General features: G+C 37.6%; 1 protein-coding gene across 1 annotated transcript; it reads left to right on the top strand.

Annotated features, from left to right (window-relative positions):
* Positions 1-1,777: 1,777 nt before the first annotated feature.
* LOC122896591 (40S ribosomal protein S7-like) lies at positions 1,778-16,914 on the top strand. The gene is made up of 2 exons (XM_044234718.1): positions 1,778-1,807; positions 16,348-16,914. Exons 1-2 carry the CDS (start codon positions 1,778-1,780, stop codon positions 16,861-16,863), a joined length of 546 nt encoding a protein of 181 aa, XP_044090653.1. The 3' UTR covers positions 16,864-16,914.
* The last annotated feature ends 811 nt before the right edge of the window (positions 16,915-17,725 follow it).

Genomic DNA, 17,725 nt, shown 5'->3' with positions numbered 1-17,725 from the left:
AAATTAAGGAAGACTCAAAAAGATGGAAAAACATTCCATGCTCATGGATTGTAAGAACAAACATTATTAAAATGTCTACACTGCCCAAAGCAATCTGCACTTTCAGTGACATCCCTATTAAATTACCATTGGCATTTTTAAAAATTTTTTCAATTTATTTATTTTCAGAAAAACAGTATTCATTATTTTTTCACCACACCCAGTGCTCCATGCAATCCGTGCCCTCTATAATTCTCACCACCTGGTACCCCAACCTCCCACCCCCCGCCACTTCAAACCCCTCAGATTGTTTTTCAGAGTCCATAGTCTCTCATGATTCACCTCCCCTTCCAATTTACCCCAACTCCCTTCTCCTCTCTAACACCCTTTTTAGGGTTGGAACAAACAATCCTAAAACTTCTATGCAACCAGAAAAGACTGAATCACCAAGGAAATGTTGAAAATGAAAAGCAAAGCTGGGGATATCATGTTGCCTGATTTCATGCTATATTACAAAGCTGTAATCACTGACACAGCATGGTACTGGCACAAAAACAGACACAGATCATTGGAACAGCATAGAGTCTCCAGATAAGGACCCTCAACTCTGGTCAACTAATCTTCGACATATCAGGAAAAGATAGCCAATGGAAAAATGATAGTCTCTTTAGTAAATGGTGTTGGGAAAATTGAACAGCTATATACAGAAGAATGAAACTCAAGCATTCAGTTACACCATACCCAAAGATAAACTCTAAATGTATGAAAGTGTTCAGTGTGAGAAAGGAATCCATCAAATCCTAGAGGAGATAATAGTCAGTAACCTCTTCCACATCTTTGACAGAACCCTCTTTCAAGACATGCCTCCAAAGGCAAAGGAAACAAAAAACATAAATCTTGATAGGAATTCATCAAGATAAAAAGCTTCTGCACAGCAAAGGAAATAGTCAACAAAATTAAGGGGCAACTCATGGTATGGGAGGAGATATTTGCAAAGGACATATCAGATAAAGGGCTGCTATACAAGATCTATAAAGTATTTCTCAAACTCAACACCCCAAAAACAAATAATCAAGTAAAAAATAGGCAGAAGACATGAACAGACACTTCTCCAAAGACACAATTGTGTAACACACACAAGAAAAAATGTTCAACATCATTAGCCATCAGGTAGATACAAATCAAAACCACATTGAGATACAACCTTACACTAGTTAGAATGGCAAAAATTAACAAAGCAAGAAGCAAATGTTGGAAAGGATGTGGAGCAAGGGGAACACTCTTACACTGTTGGTGGGAATGTAACACAGTATGGAGGTTCCTCAAAAAGTTAAAAATACAGCTACCTTTTGAACCAGCAATTGCACAACTGGGAATTTACCCCAAAGACATAGATGTAGTGAAAAGAAGGGGCACCTGCACCCCAATGTCCATAGCAGCAATGTCCACAATAGCCAAACTTTGGAAGAAGCCAAGATGCCCTTCAGCAGATGAATGGATAAAAAAGATGTGGTTCATATATACAATAGGATATTACTCAGCCACCAGAAAGGATGAATACACACCATTTGCAGGGACATGGAATGAACTGGAAGGGTTATGCTAAGCGAAATAAGTCAAGCTGAGAAAGACAATTATCATATGGTTTCACTCATATGTGGAACATAAGGAATGGTACAGGGGACACTAGTGGAAGGAAGGGAAAATTGAAGGGAGGAATCAGAGGGAGAGATGAACCTTGAGAGACTATGGACTCTAGGGAACAATCTGAGGGTTTCAGAGGGGAAGGGGGTGGAAGATGGGTAACCAAGCGATGGGTATTATGGAGGTATAGGTGGTAATGAGTACTGGGTGTTATATGCAACTAATGAATCATGGAGCTCTACATCAAAAGCTAATGTTGTACTGTATGAAGGCTACCATAACACAATACAATAAATAACAAAATTTAAAAAGACATGCTTTTGTCTATGACAAAATGTAGATGCTGAACAGCATTTAACAAAGTACAACAGCCATTCATGAAAAAAATCTCTCAGGAAAATAGGTTTAGAGTGAAACACCTCAACCTAATAAAGGCCTTATATGAAAAATCCACAGCTAATGTCAGCCTAAATGGAAAAACGCTGAGAGCTTTTCCTCTACAGTCAAGAACAAGTTAGGAATATTCACTCTCATCATTTTGTTTCAACATAGTACTAGAATTCCTAGCCACAGCAGAAAGAAATAAAAAGAACAGAAAGAAATAAAAGGCATCCAAATTGGCTATGAAGAAACAAAATTTTCCATATTTGCAATGACATTATACTATATTTAGAAAACATGAACACTCTATCAAACATACTGCCAGAACTGATAAATTCAGTAAAGTCACTGAATAGAAAATGAACATACAGAAATTGGCTGCATTTTTATACACCAATAATGAAGCAGCAGAAAGAGAAATTAAGAAAACAGTCTCATTTACAATTGCACCAAAACCAATAAGATACCCAGGAAGAAACCTAACCAAAGATTTGTAAGACACAGACTCTGAAAACTGAAAAACACCCAGGAAGTAAACTGAAGATGACATAAAGAAATGGAAAGAAATTCCATCTTCATAGACTGGAAGAACAAATGTTGAAATGTCTATACTATCCAGAGCAATCTACACATTTAATGCAGCTACTTTCAAAAATACAGTCCATTTCACAGAATTAAAACAAAGAATCCTAAAATTTGTATGAAACCACAGAAGACTCTAAATAGCCAAAGCAATCCTGAAAAAGAAAAGCAAAGCTGGAGGCATCACAATCCCAGACTTCAATTTAAATTACAAAGCTGTAGTGATCAAAACAATATGGTACTGACATAAAATAGACACATAGATCAATGGAGCAGAATAGAAAATCCAGAAATGGACCCAGATCTATATGGTCAATTAGTCTTCGAGGAAGCAGCAAATAATATCCAATCAGAAAAATTGTCTTCAACAAATAGTGTAAGAAAAACTGTACAGGAACATGCAAAATAATGAAACAACCAGTTTCTTACCCCATGGGCAAAAACAAATTCAAAATGAAAGAAAGACCTAAATGAAACCATCAAAATCCTCGGGAAGAACACAGGCACTAATCTCTTTGACATTAGCCATAACAATTTTTTTTCTAGATATGTCTCCTGAGGCAAAGGGCAAAAAAAGTCAACTATTGGGACTTCATCAAGATAAAAACTTTTGCAGGATAAAGGAAACAATCAACAAATCTCAAAATCAGCTGACAGAATGGGAGAAGATATTTGCAAATGCCATATCTGATAAAGGGTTAATATCCAAAATAAAAGAACTTATACAACTCATCGCTCAAAAGGGAATAATTCCATTAAAAATGGGCACAAGACATGAACAGAGATTTTTCCATAGAAAACATATAAATGACCAACATTCATATGAAAAGATACTCAATGGAAGGGCCTATTTAGCTAGAGCAATTCCATCTGGTTAAACAGTGATTTTGTTGTTTATGCAGTAAAACTTAAACTGACCCTGCCCCCACCCTCCAGGGGACTTACTTAAAAGCAAGTCTGAGAAACCAGTCCCAGTTAACAAAGCCCAAATACAAGGGCGGGTCAGGCCAGGTGGAAACATCCAGTCAGTGGGGCATGCAAACTATCTCCCTAGCTACCAAGGAGTATGGGCCCTGCCTTTTGGGCGCCTTTTGGGCACCAATTCTGACCAAGGTGATAGGCTTGTTCAAATATCTACTATAGGGTAAACTGTGATTCAATTGGCCACTTGTGTGTGACCTAGCATGACAGGGCAGCTTTCTCTGTGTGTTGCAATCTCATTGGCCACCTGTGTGTGGTCAGGCTCAACCACATGGCCTTTGCCCTTTAAAAGTTAGTTGGCAAGGCAGGGAGGGGTCGCCCTCTCTGTAAGAGGTTTGATTCTCGATGCTTGGTGCAAAATAAAGCTTTGCTTGACCTTTGCTTTGTATCAGTCTTGCTCCTTTGATTATGGACCTAAAACTCAACATCCTGCATCATCAAGGAAGTACAAATTGAAACCTGATGAGATAACATCTCACACTTGTCAAAATGGCTAAAATTAACAATACAAGAAAAAAACAGATGTTGACAAAGATGTGGAGAAAGGGGAACCCTCTTATGGTGTTGATGTGAATGCAAACTGGGGAAGCCACGTTGTAGAAGAGTTGGGAGGTTCTTCAAAAAGTGAAAAATAGAACTACCCTGTGATCCAGGAATTGCACTATTATATATTTACCCAAGGATACAAAAATACAGATTTAAAGGGGTACATACACACCAATGTTTATAGCAGCATTATCAATAATAACCAAACTATGGAGAGAGCCCCAATGTCTGTCCACTGATGAATGGATAAAGAAAAGGTTATATATGTGATATTTTTGGATATTATACAGTAATTATATTATATATAATAGTAATTATATATATGTATTTATACACACATATACATACATATATAAATACATACTGGAATATTTCTCAGCCATAAAAAAGAATGGAATCTTGCCATTTGCAATGATGTGGATGGAACTAGAGTATATTATGCTAAGCCAAAACTTAGTCAAAAAGGCTAAATACCATAGGATTTCATTCACATGTGGAATTTAAGAAACAAAACAGATGAACATATGGGAGGGAGGAAAAGAGAGAGAGAGGGAAACAAAGCATAAGAGGCTTAAGAATAGAGAACAAACTGAGGTTTGTTGGAGCAAGGTGGATAGGGTATGAATGAATAGGTAATGGGGATTAAGAAGTGCACTTGTGGTGATCATAGGGTGATGTACAGAAATGTTTAATTACTATACTGTACACCAGAAACTAATATAATGGTATATGTTAACTAACTGGAATTCAAATAAAACAAAAAAAGATAAGAATATGAGAGGTGCTTGGGTGGTTCAGTCAGTTGGGTTGTCTACCTTTGGCTCAAGTTACGAAGCAAGGGGCCTGGGATCAATCTTTGCATTGGGCTTCCTGCTCAGTGAGGAGTCTGTTTCTCTTTCTGTCCCTTCCCTTGCTTGTGCTCCCTCTGTCCCTTTCTCTCTCTCTCTCTCAAATAAATAAAACCTTTAAATAAAATAAAATAGAAAGTTGAGGGGCAAAAAAAATCAAGTATTATTGAGATTTATCTTCTCTATAGTGTCCCTGGTGTGACAGTTTTTCGCCCTTCTCTGAGATACTAGCTCCACCCCACTGTGGATAATGTTTGACCTTCCTACCTTCTTTGATGTGGTCTTTTCTCTACCTTTGGTTGTGTTTGTTCTGCTAGTCTTCAGGCCATTTTCTTGGTTATTTACACTAATGGGAGTGTTATCAAGTTGTGTAAGTGGGACAAGGTGAGCTTAGATTACCCCTACTCTGCCATCTTCCTAGCAACCAATGCATGCATTTTAAATTCTCCTTGGAGGGCTAGACTTTGAGTTTCCTTAAAGACCTTGGGAATTTTAGGTATGTTCTCATCCCCCTATGAATGCTTTTGGGTATATTATAGGTGTTCAATAAGTGTTTATAGAATTAATAAACAAACTGTTTATTTGTGCAGAAACAAATTCCTCTCAATCAGTTTTGCAGGGAACAAAGACAAAGCAAATTAAAAGCATCTGCATTTTTCAAAGATTTATTTATTTATTTGAGAAAGAGAGACTGGGAGAAGGGCAGAGGGAGAGAATCTCAAAAAGACTCCTGGTTGAGCATGGAGCCTGAAGTGGGGCTGAATCTCTATACCCTGAGATCACAACCAGAACCAAAATCAAGTGTTGGAGGCTTAACCAACTGAGCTACCCAGATGCCCCCAAAGTTAATGCATTTTAGGACTTATCACCTGGGTAGTAATTAAATAAACTTAATTCTAAAATAAATTCCTAAAGCACAAATTAATTGCTTCATACACATATGAGAATGTTCCAACATTCCATTAGAAACTATAACTCAGTTTTAAAAATGACTTTGAAGTTATTTAAAGATAAAAGAAAAAAATTGTAAACCAATGCTGAAAATTTGAAAAATAGGTGTAATTGTTTTGAAAGCTCATGAAAAATTGTAAGGAGTGTAAAAACAAGATCTCAATAGTTTAATTTCACTAGAAATATGTGAGAGGGCTTGAAGCAGATTAGCTTGTTCTGGTCTAGTTAAAATACCGATAAAGGTAGCTCATTTTTTTCTTTTTAACAAATGTAATATTGCCACACTACAAATTTCTTTGCCAGTAATTTTTATTATTTAATGGCACCCAAGAATAATTAATATTATTTAAATGAGGCTAGAAGTTTGCCTCTCCCACCCCACCCCCAAATAAGTGAACAACTCTAATTTCTTAAACTGGTTTTCAAGGATGAGGTATTTTTCAGCCTTTTAAAGTTGTGAGAGCAGGGGCAGGTTGGTTTCAGATAAAGATGTATTAGGGGACAGGCTTATACAAATTAGAGGAAAAATGATGATCGTAACTATCCAATTTTTATGTGTCTAATGCATTTATATGGACAGATTAGCTTTTGATTATTAGATAAACTATTCTTGAGCTTTTTTCCTTCTTTCTTCCTTGTCTACTCTTGTAATTAAGTGATAGAATGTCTCTCTAATGGCATTCCTTCTAATTGAAATAAAAATCTCAACATGTGTTTAAGAAAAAAGTCCTTGCAAACAGGGGTCATGACTTATTTATCAATGTACCAGTGAGTACAGTGTCTTTCAAGTACTAGTTTTTAAATAAATACCTGAATAGATAAATGATGCACTTTTTCCTTTAATGATACCATCGCTCAGCTCAACATACAGTAAGTGTCTACCTAGGCTCAAAATATAGTAATTGTTGATTCCCCCTTGTCCTTCAACCCCCAAATCAATTAGACACAAAGATCAGTTGTTCCTTCTTTCGAAACATCCCTCAAATCTATTTCTTCTTATTGTAACCACCAACCTGATCTGCCACTGTTCTTAGGGACACAGTGAAGGGTCTCTCCCTGTTCTTCCATATCTCCTTTGCACACACCTTGCCAAATCTGTTTACTTACACCCAATAGGTTATAGGATTTCAGGAATTCTTTCTTCTCAGAACATTGGTCACTGTTTTCTTATGTTGCTGATATGGAATTACTCCTCTATGATTACTTATGACACTTTTAGTTAAACAATTTTTATAGAATATTCATCTTTTCCATCCCCCTCTGCTTAAATTAAATTTGAGTATCAAGCCTGCATTTGAACCTTTATTCTAATTTGTTTTCTTATTAAAAAGATGACTCCAAGTCTATTTACTCACTTCCAAATGCTGTAATGGCCTTTTTATCTGTCTACCTACCTATCACCTATTTATATCTATTCATCTCTTTATGTCTCCTACTCATTTCCCCCAAAGCAAAATTGAAAGCAATTTATAATAAAAACAATTCTAAAATATGACAGTTAAAATAAATGTTGAATTAGCAGTAAAAAGCAGTATAAATTAGGAGAAAAAAATGCCTACCATTTCAAGAGTTTTAGATGTCTGCTGAGATCCATCTATGGATTCAAGATTAAGATATCCATCAGAATTCTAGAGGAGAACATAGGCAGTAATCTCTTCGATATCAGCCACAGCAACTTCTTTCAAGATATGTCTCCAAAGGCAAAAGAAACAAAAGTGAAGATGAACTTTTGGGACTTCATCAAAATCAAAAGCTTCTGCACAGCAAAGAAAACAGTCAAGAAAACAAAGAGGCAACCCACGGAATGGGAGAAGATATTTGCAAATGACAGTACAGACAAAAGGTTGATATCCAGGATCTATAATGAACTCCTCAAACTCAACACACAGAAAACAGACAATCATATCAAAAAATGGGCAAAAGATATGGACAGACACTTCTCCAATGAAGACATACAAATGGCTATCAGACACATGAAAAAATGTTCATCATCATTAGCCATCAGGGAGATTCAAATTAAAACTACATTGAGATATCACCTTACACCAGTTAGAATGGCCAAAATTATCAAGACAGGAAACAACATGTGTTGGAGAGGATGTGGAGAAAGGGGACCCTCTTACACTGTTGGTGGGAATGCAAGTTGGTGCAGCCTCTTTGGAGAACAGTGTGGAGATTCCTCAAGAAATTAAAAATAGAACTTCCCTATGACCCTGCCATTGCACTCCTGGGTATTTACCCCAAAGATACAGATGTAGTAAAAATAAGGGCCATCTGTACCCCAATGTTTATAGAAGCAATGGCCACGGTCGCCAAACTGTGGAAAGAACCAAGATGCCCTTCAATGGATGAATGGATAAGGAGGATGTGGTCCATATACACTATGGAGTATTATGCCTCCATCAGAAAGGACGAATACCCAACTTTTGTAGCAACATGGACGGGACTGGAAGAGATTATGATGAGTGAAGTGGGTCAGGCAGAGAGGGTCAGTTATCGTATGGTTTCACTTATTTGTGGAGCATAACAAAAAGTGTGGAGGACATGGGAAGTTAGAGAGAAGGGTGTTGGGGTAAATTGGAGGGTGAGGTGAATAATGAGAGACTGTGGACTCTGAAAAACAATCTGAGGGGTTTGAAGTGGCAGGGGTGTGGGAGGTTGGGGTACCAGGTGGTGGGTATTATAGAGGGCACGGATTGCATGGAGCACTGGGTGTGGTGAAAAAATAATGATACTGTTATGCTGAAAATAAATAAATGAAAAATTAGATCTGATTTTTGGGAAGAACAGAAGATAATTGTGGTAGGGACATGGAACAAGGAATTTGAAACAGTAAGTTCAGTTCTGAATGTTCTAGAAACTAGAGTGGGGAAAAGATAAATATTGTTGTCTGCTCTTTCTCATTGCCAGGCAGCACTACTATATGATCACCATACTACTCTTTAAAGCAGCTGAACTTCTATCTCTTTTCTGCCTTTTGTCTAAGATCAAGTGTAAAGCAGCTGATCTCCTGACTACCTCCTTCTTAAAAAGATTTTATTTATTTATTTTACACAGAGAGAGAGATGGTGAGAGAGGAAACATAAGCATGGGGAGTGGAAGAGGGAGAAGCAGATTCCTGCTGAGCAGGGAGCCCAATGCAAGGCTTGATCCCAGGACCCTGTGATCATGCCTGAGCTGAAGGCAGATGCTTAATGACTGAGCCACCCAGGTGCCCCTGACTACCTCTTTTTTATGGGATGGGAATTCAATCTATTCCTTTCCAGTAATCTATCTTCTTGGTATTCTTTCCTTCTTAACTGCAATTTTCAATTGCTTATGGCCTGTTTATGACACCTCCCAACTCCAAATTCTTATTAACTCATACTTTGATTATTACAATACTCCTAAATGGTTTCCTTGCCTTCAGACTTACTTCCTCCACAATTTATTTGTATACTATCTTCAGAAGATTTTGAGAGATAATGTATTTGATCGGGGCCATCTCTAGTCCATCTAATTCCTTTATAAAATTATTTAAAAATGCTCTTTCAGTCTAATATTTTCTTCTGGTTAAAAGACTTGCAATTTGTGAGTTAGAAAATTACACATCGTCCTAAAGGAGAATCAGTGTGCTTAGGATTACTGTTTGGCTTGGATTTCAGTTCCCATGCACATCTGGTATATTCACTCTTCTGCACTGCACAATTATATGGAGTGTTTCTTCCTTTCTTTACATTATTCCTCTATGCTAAACATTTATTGAGGCCCCATGGCCCCATGGCTTATGGAAAACATAATCATTTGCTTTTCTTCTATATAGAATGGTCCAAAAGAATCTGGAAAGGAAAAGAGCCAAAAGCAAAGAAGGTCCCAGGCAGATACTTAAAATCTTGCTCTCTCAAACTATAATTGTATCAATAGTAAAAGTAACAGTTTGGGAGGAATCAATGAGACTTATTGTAAAAATATCACCCACTTTTTGGTTTCAAAGCATTGCTTTTTATGAATTTAATGATGTTTTCAGACCAAACACTGTTGAATGGCTATTAGTGAATCCTTCTAATGGGACCAATGTCAAGGTCATAAAATTTTGAATGTTTGTCTTTGAAATATTTAACAGTCCTTCCTGAGCGGCTTTCTCTATATTTAAATATTTTATTCCTTTTCAAACCATGCAAAAGATTGTCCAAACAGCACAATGCCAATACGGCGTTAATAGTTTAGTATGGAAGTGGGTAGGAGAAAGAGATAATTGGGTGATGGGCATTAAGGAGGACTCTTGATGTAATGAGAACTGGGTGTTATATGCAAATGATGAATCACTAAATTATACCCCTTAAACTACTAATACAGTATATATTAATGAAATTGAATTTAAATAAAGAGTAATATAAAAGATACATGTGAAAAAGAAAAAAATCATGTTGAAATTAACATTTTGATAAGCACTGGGTGTTAGAGGCAACTAACAAATCATTGAACACCATATCAAAAACTAATGCTGTATTAGATGTTGGCTAACTGAACATAATAAAAAATAACATTTTTAATTACAAGTGTATACAGAGAGCAATACTTAATCCAAAAGAATGCCTCAAAGAAGAATTTTAGTCATCTTTATGGGAGGCATTAAGCATAATCTTTCTGTTGACCTCAAATTATTCAATGTTGGTGACCCAATAAGGTTTTCCTTGATTTCTAAGGAAGGTCTTATCTTTACCACCCTTTAACACTTGAAACAGACAATAGGGCACAGCATAGCAAGGAGATCTAAATACTTCAGCAAGGCTTGGAAACATTTATCTTATTTAGCCAGCCTAAAAATTATATTTGAGTTATGTGCATGCATATATAAACAACATTTTTTAATAAAAAAAGATGATGATAGAGAAAAACAGATACATAAATAGTTGGAAGCTTATTTCATTTTTGTTTTATATTATTTTCCCAAGCACCATAGCACAGACACATAACTTTTCAGGACACTAATAGAAAAAAAAAAATACATCCATGAGATCTATGGTGTCTGGAAGAATAGTTTCTTCTCTAAGTTTAGCAAACATCCTGATAATCTTCAGTGTGGTATGAATGAACTCCCCTAAGAAGTAGATGCCTTCCAAGACTGTGAAGCATGAAGTCATGGGAAGGAGGAACAAAATATAAAAATAGCAAGGAACATTTAATGTTCTCTGTTAAAAATTAATCAACATCAACCTTTTGTCTGTACTGTCATTTGCAAATATCTTCTCCCATTCCATGGGTTGCCTCTTTGAACTCCTCAAACTCAACACACAGAAAACAGACAATCATATAAAAAAATGGGCAGAAGATATGAACAGGCACTTCTCCAATGAAGACATACAAATGGCTATCAGACACATGAAAAAATGTTCATCATCACTAGCCCTCAGGGAGATTCAAATTAAAACTACATTGAGAAATCACCTTACACCAGTTAGAATGGCCAAAATTAACAAAACGGGAAACAACATGTGTTGGAGGGGATGTGGAGAAAGGGGAACCCTCTTACACTGTTGGTGGGAATGCAAGTTGGTGCAGCCTCTTTGGAGAACAGTGTGGAGATTCCTCAAGAAATTAAAAATAGAACTTCCCTATGACCCTGCCATTGCACTCCTGGGTATTTACTCCAAAGATACAGATGTAGTGAAAAGAAGGGCCATCTGTACCCCAATGTTTATAGCAGCAATGGCCACGGTCACCAAACTGTGGAAAGAACCAAGATGCCCTTCAATGGATGAATGGATAAGGAGGATGTGGTCCATATACACTATGGAGTATTATGCCTCCATCAGAAAGGACGAATACCCAACTTTTGTAGCAACATGGACGGGATTGGAAGAGATTATGCTGAGTGAAATAAGTCAAGCAGAGAGAGTCAATTATCATATGGTTTCACTTATTTGTGGAGCATAACAAATAGCATGGAGGACATGGGGAGTTAGGAGAAGGGAGTTGGGGAAAATTGGAAGGGGAGGTGAACCATGAGAGACTATGGACTCTGAAAAACAATCTGAGGGGTTTGAAGTGGCGGGGGTGTCGGAGGTTGGGGTACCAGGTGGTGGGTATTATAGAGGGCACAGATTGCATGGAGCACTGGGTGTGGTGTAAAAATAATGAATACTGTTATGCTGAAAATAAATAAATTTTAAAAAATTAATCAACATTTAAAAGACATTATAACTTATGTTTTATTTAATTTTTAAATAGCAAAGTGACATTCTAACAGTTAAACTGAATTTTGCACTTCAAACTTTCAGAATAGACTGAGCAATGTATGGTAATATGTGGCAAATTAAAATCAGATACTATGTTCCTGGTTAAAGTGTACAAATCATGGAAATTCTGAATTTATCGAAGCCAAAATTTCAATTTTCTTTGCCCACAATATCCTCTGAGAGGAATGCTTTCCAAAACAACTGAATGATGCTGATTAAGAGTTCTATCTCCTATTAGAGGTAAAAGCTTTTGTTTTCCCTGTTTTACTGAATAACCTGTTACTTCCTCTTGTATCTGCAGAAGTCTGCAGTTCTCTACAGGATATCTGGGTAGAAAGGATAAGTTGCTTGGCTTTCTCTTAATACATTAAAGACTAGAACTTAAAAATCTCTGTGAATTGAAAATGACAATGCAAATGTCTGCTGCTTCCATCAAAATGTAATTCTGAATCTGCTAATATTTTACCTTTTGAGGGATGTAGTGTTAAGAAGTATGAAGATTCTCAGTAAGGAGATTACTCTGTGAGGTAATATCTATTTATAAGTTGAAGTGGTTAAAATGTTCACTGAAAACTGCTGCATGCTTTGTGTAAGGAAATGTGGTTGTAGAGAGAGAAAATGCCTTTCTCTATAAGTTAATATGTTACTGATATACAATAGGAGTCCAGACATAAATACTACTCTTAACAGATATATGTTAAAATTAGGATAGTGTTGGGAGGAGTCAAGATGGCGGAGAAGTAGCAGGTGGAGCCTACATTAGGTAGCAGGAGATCAGCTAGATAGCTTATCTAAACATTGCAAACACCTACAAATCCAACGGGAGATCGAAGAGAAGATGAACAGCAATTCTAGAAACAGAAAATCAGCCACTTTTTGAAAGGTAGGACTGGAAGAGAAGTGAATCCAAAGCGACAGGAAGATAGACTGTGGGGGGAGGGGCTGGCTCCCGGCAAGCGGGGGAACAATGGAGCACAAAATTGGGACTTTTAAAAGTCTGTTCCACTGAGGGTCATTGCTCCAGAGGCTAAACCGGGGTGAAGCCCATGCGGGGTCAGCATAGCCCCAGGTCCCGCAGGGTCACAGAAGGATCAGGGTTGTCTGAGTGTTGCAGAGCTTGCAGGTATTAGAACGGGGAAGCTGGCTACAGAGACATAGCCGAGGAGTGAGCTCTCAGGTCGCGGTTACCTTGAACCAGTCACAGCCTGGGTGAGCCCGGAGTGCAGCTGGAGGCCGGGGAGACAGGAGTTATTGGGCGCTATTCTCTGAGGGCACATTGAGGAGTGGGGGCCCGAGCTCTGGGCTTCTCTGGGCCGGAGACTAGGAGGCCACCATTTTCATTCCGGTCCTCTGGAACTCTACGGAAAGCGCTCAGGGAACAAAAGCTCCCAAAAGCAAACCCGAGTGGATTACTCAGTTCTGCCACAGGTAAGGGCGGTGCAATTCTGCCTGGGGCAAAGACACTTGAGAATCACTACAACAGGCCCCTCCCACAGAAGATCAACAGTAAATCCAGCCAGGACCAAGTTCACCTACCAAGGAGTGCAGGTTCAATACTAAGGAGAGCAGCGGAATTCCAGAGGAGGAGAAATCAAAGCAGTGAACTCATGGCTTTCTTCCCATGATTCATTAGTCTTGCAGTTAATTTAATTTGTTTTTATTTTTTTCCATTTTTTTCTTCTGCTGCTAATTTTTTTTAACTTTTACCCTTTTCTTTTTTAACCTTTTTAACTAGTTTATCTTATATATATATATATATATATTTTTTTTTTCTTTATTCATGTTCTTTTCTTAATTGTTTCTTTTTTTTTTCCTGAACCTCTTTTTATCCCCTGTACTGGCACAAAAACAGACACATAGATCAATGGAACAGAATAGAGAGCCCAGAAATAGACCCTCAACTCTATGGTCATCTAATCTTCGACAAAGCAGAATGAATGTCCAATGGAAAAAAGACAGCCTCTTCAATAAATGGCGTTGGGAAAATTTGACAGCCACATGCAGAAAAATGAAATTGGACTATTTCCTTATACCACACATGAAAATAGACTCAAAACGGATAAAGGACCTCAATGTGAGAAAGGAATCCATCAAAATCCTTGAGGAGAGCTCAGGCAGCAACCTCTTCGACCTCAACCACAGCAACATCTTCCTAGGAACATGTCCAAAGGCAAGGGAAGCAAGGACAAAATTGAACTATTGGGATTTCATCAAGATCAAAAGCTTTTGCACAACAAAGGAAACAGTTAACAAAACCATAAGACAACTGACAGAATGGGAGAAGATATTTGCAACCGACATATCAGATAAAGGACTAGTGTCCAAAATCTATAAAGAACTTATCAAACTCAACACCCAAAGGACAAATAATCCAATCAAGAAATGGGCAGAAGACATGAACAGACATTTCTGCAAAGAAGATATCCAGATGGCCAACAGACACATGAAAAAGTGTTCCACATCACTCGGCATCAGGGAAATACAAATCAAAACTGCAATGAAATATCACCTCACACCAGTCAGAATGGCTAAAATTAACAAGTTAGGAAATGACAGATGCTGGCGGGGATGCGGAGAAAGGGAACCCTCCTACACTGTTGCTGGGAATGCAAGCTGGTGCAACCACTGTGGAAAACAGTTTGGTGGTTCCTCAAAATGTTGAAAATAGAACTACCCTATGACCCAGCAATTGCACTACTGGGTATTTACCCTAAAGATAGAAACGTAGTGATCCAAAGGGGCACGTGCACCCGAATGTTTATAGCAGCAATGTCCACAATAGCCAAACTATGGAAAGAACCTAGATGTCCATCAACAGATGAATGGATAAAGAAGTGGTATATATACACAATGGAATACTATGCAGCCATCAAAAGAAACTAAATCTTGCCATTTGTGACGACGTGGATGGAACTAGAGGGTATCATGCTTAGCAAAATAAGTCAATTGGAGAATGACAACTATCATATGACTTCCCTGACATGAGGAAGTGGAGATGCAACATGGGAGGGGTTAAGGGGGTAGGAGAAGAATAAATGAAACAAGATGGGATTGGGAGGGAGACAGACCATAAGTGACTCTTAATCTCACAAAACAAACTGAGGTTTGCTGGGGGGAGTGTGGTTGGAAGAGGGGGGTGGGGTTATGGACATTGGGGAGGGTATGTGCTATGGTGAGTGCTGTGAAGTGTGTAAATCTGGTGATTCACAGACCTGTACCCCTGGGGATAAAAATACATTATATGTTTATAAAAAATTAAAAAAATTAAGATAGTATTTGATTAAACTCTGTTCTGTTAGTAAGAGCAATGTTTGTGTGTGTGGGGAGGATTAAAATTTTAAATCCAGGGTTTTGTCAACCAAACCAGGGTTTTGAAATTCAAGTGACAAATACATTTACATTCCTAAATATTTTCATAAGATGGTACATGACATGTTTCTTTTTATACACTCATTTTGTGGTGGGACACAAAAGCTTAAATAACACAAAAAGATTTTCATCAAGCCCTAGAAGCTAGTATAGCTGTCAAATCTCAGAGAGCGGCTGATTCTCAATTTATGAAAAACATTTCCTTAGATGTATTTTTAACTTGCAAACTTGGGAAATACTTTAAGAAGGGGCTCCAAGTATTGTGTTGTATTTGTTAGAAGGAATTCATTCCATTTTCCTTGTTTGAAATAATAAAATAACTATTGTTCTTTAAAAAAAATCTGTTAGTTTCACGCATGGAATTTAATTCTCAAGTATTTGGGGTTATTCAGAATCTGTAATACTATGTACATCTTAGCAAAGTTGGTACAAGTCATCTAATATATCAGTAAGATCTAGCCATATTGATACCTTCTCATGATATGAGCAAATCAGTGTATTTTGTATATACTGAATTCCCCTAGATTAGAAGTTAAAAGTTAAAGGTTAGAGTTACTAAAGTCCCCTTAAGTAAAAGATGACTCAATGAATATTTTTATGTGAAATATCAGGATAAAGACTTTTTTGTACTACTAGTTCATTTTCCAGAAATAACACATAATTAAGAGCTGTAGACTACATGAACATGACTCACAGGATGGCACTATCTGCATATTATGGTTGCCAAGTGGCAACCATACACCATACACCATACACCATAATGTTGTATATTGAAAGCAACTCTGCTTAATCTCCCCGACCACAAGTATAGATGGGTTTTTTCCTCCACCTAAGCAGTTCCAAAGTAGCTGAGATGGGATAGCTCCGACCTCAAGGCACAACTCCAGGAGCTCAACATCACGGCCAAGGAGATCAAGGTCAGCAGCGGCCGGAAGGTGATCATCATCTTCGTCCCCGTCTCTCAGCTGAAGTCGTTCCAGAAGATCCAAGTGCGGCTGGTCCGCAAGCTGGAGAAGTTGTTCAGGGGGAAGCACGTAGTCTTCATCGCTCACAGGAGAATTCTGCCTAAGCCAACTGGAAAAAGCCGTACAAAAAAAAAAAAAAAAAAAAAAAAAAAGCAAAAGCGCCCCAGGAGCCGCACTCTGACAGCTGTGCATGACCCGATCCTGGAGGACTTGGTGTTCCCAAGCGAGATTGTGGGCAAGAGAATCCGTGTGAAACTGGACGTCAGCCGGCTCATCAAGGTCCATTTGGCTAAAGCGCAACAGAACAACGTGGAGCACAAGGTTGAAACTTTTTCTGGTGTCTATAAGAAGCTCACAGGCAAGGATGTTAACTTTGAGTTCCCTGAGTTTCAGTTGTGAGCAAAAATGATTAAATAAAACTTTGACAGTAAAAAAAAAAAAAAAAAAAAAGCACAAGCAGCCTAGGGAGCTGCAGGGATTTAGAAACCTTCAAAGGAACTGAAGTCAGCAATGACCCTTGGACCAATCTTCCCCAGAAATTGTGTTTTGGCAGCACTATGAAGAAAGAGTGTTGAAAAAATAATGAATACTGTTTTTCTGAAAATAAATAAATTGGAAAAAAAATAATAATAGATCAACTCCATTTGATAAAATGGAAAAAACCGTGAGTCCAAACTGATATAAATGAATAAATGAATAATAAATATATGCATACATAGAAGGGAAAGAATAGTTCTTTTATTTTGCAATAGAATATCAACAAATAAATATAGAAGAAATGAAAAAAAAAAAAAAGAAAGAACCTCCTCAGTAGACTTAAAAATTCTGATTGAATTTTTTCTTCCCAGTCTTCCTTCAGCTATGAAGAAAGTTGACTGAGGAGGAGGTTAGTTATTTAACCATCTTCTAAAGTTGGGTGAGGGAGGGAGGACATTCATCACCTCTGTATCTCTAAAAGCAAAGTTCAATGTAATCTGGTGCTGAGTGAGGGCTAGGTATATTAGGGGGAGGGAGGGTTTGCTTGTTAAATGGCTCTGTGCTGAGGTCTTGCTTTCTGCAGCTGAAAATGCTGGTGTCCAGGAATCGTAGGAAATTCTTCACTAGAGCTTGAGACAGTTCTCCACTTGGTAAGATTATTGCTCAAGACAGGAAAATATTACATCCCTATAATTTTAAGGAGTATTGAATGATAGCATACTACTAGAATTATACTTACTAATTGACAATAGCTTAACCATATTATTTTGAGATTTAGTGAAGT

This window comes from Neovison vison, chromosome X, assembly GCF_020171115.1.
Source record: "Neovison vison isolate M4711 chromosome X, ASM_NN_V1, whole genome shotgun sequence".
In the NCBI taxonomy this organism is placed as follows: Eukaryota; Metazoa; Chordata; class Mammalia; order Carnivora; family Mustelidae; genus Neogale; species Neogale vison.
Note: the sequence above shows the minus strand (reverse complement) of the source record. Positions and strands in the feature narration are given on the sequence as shown.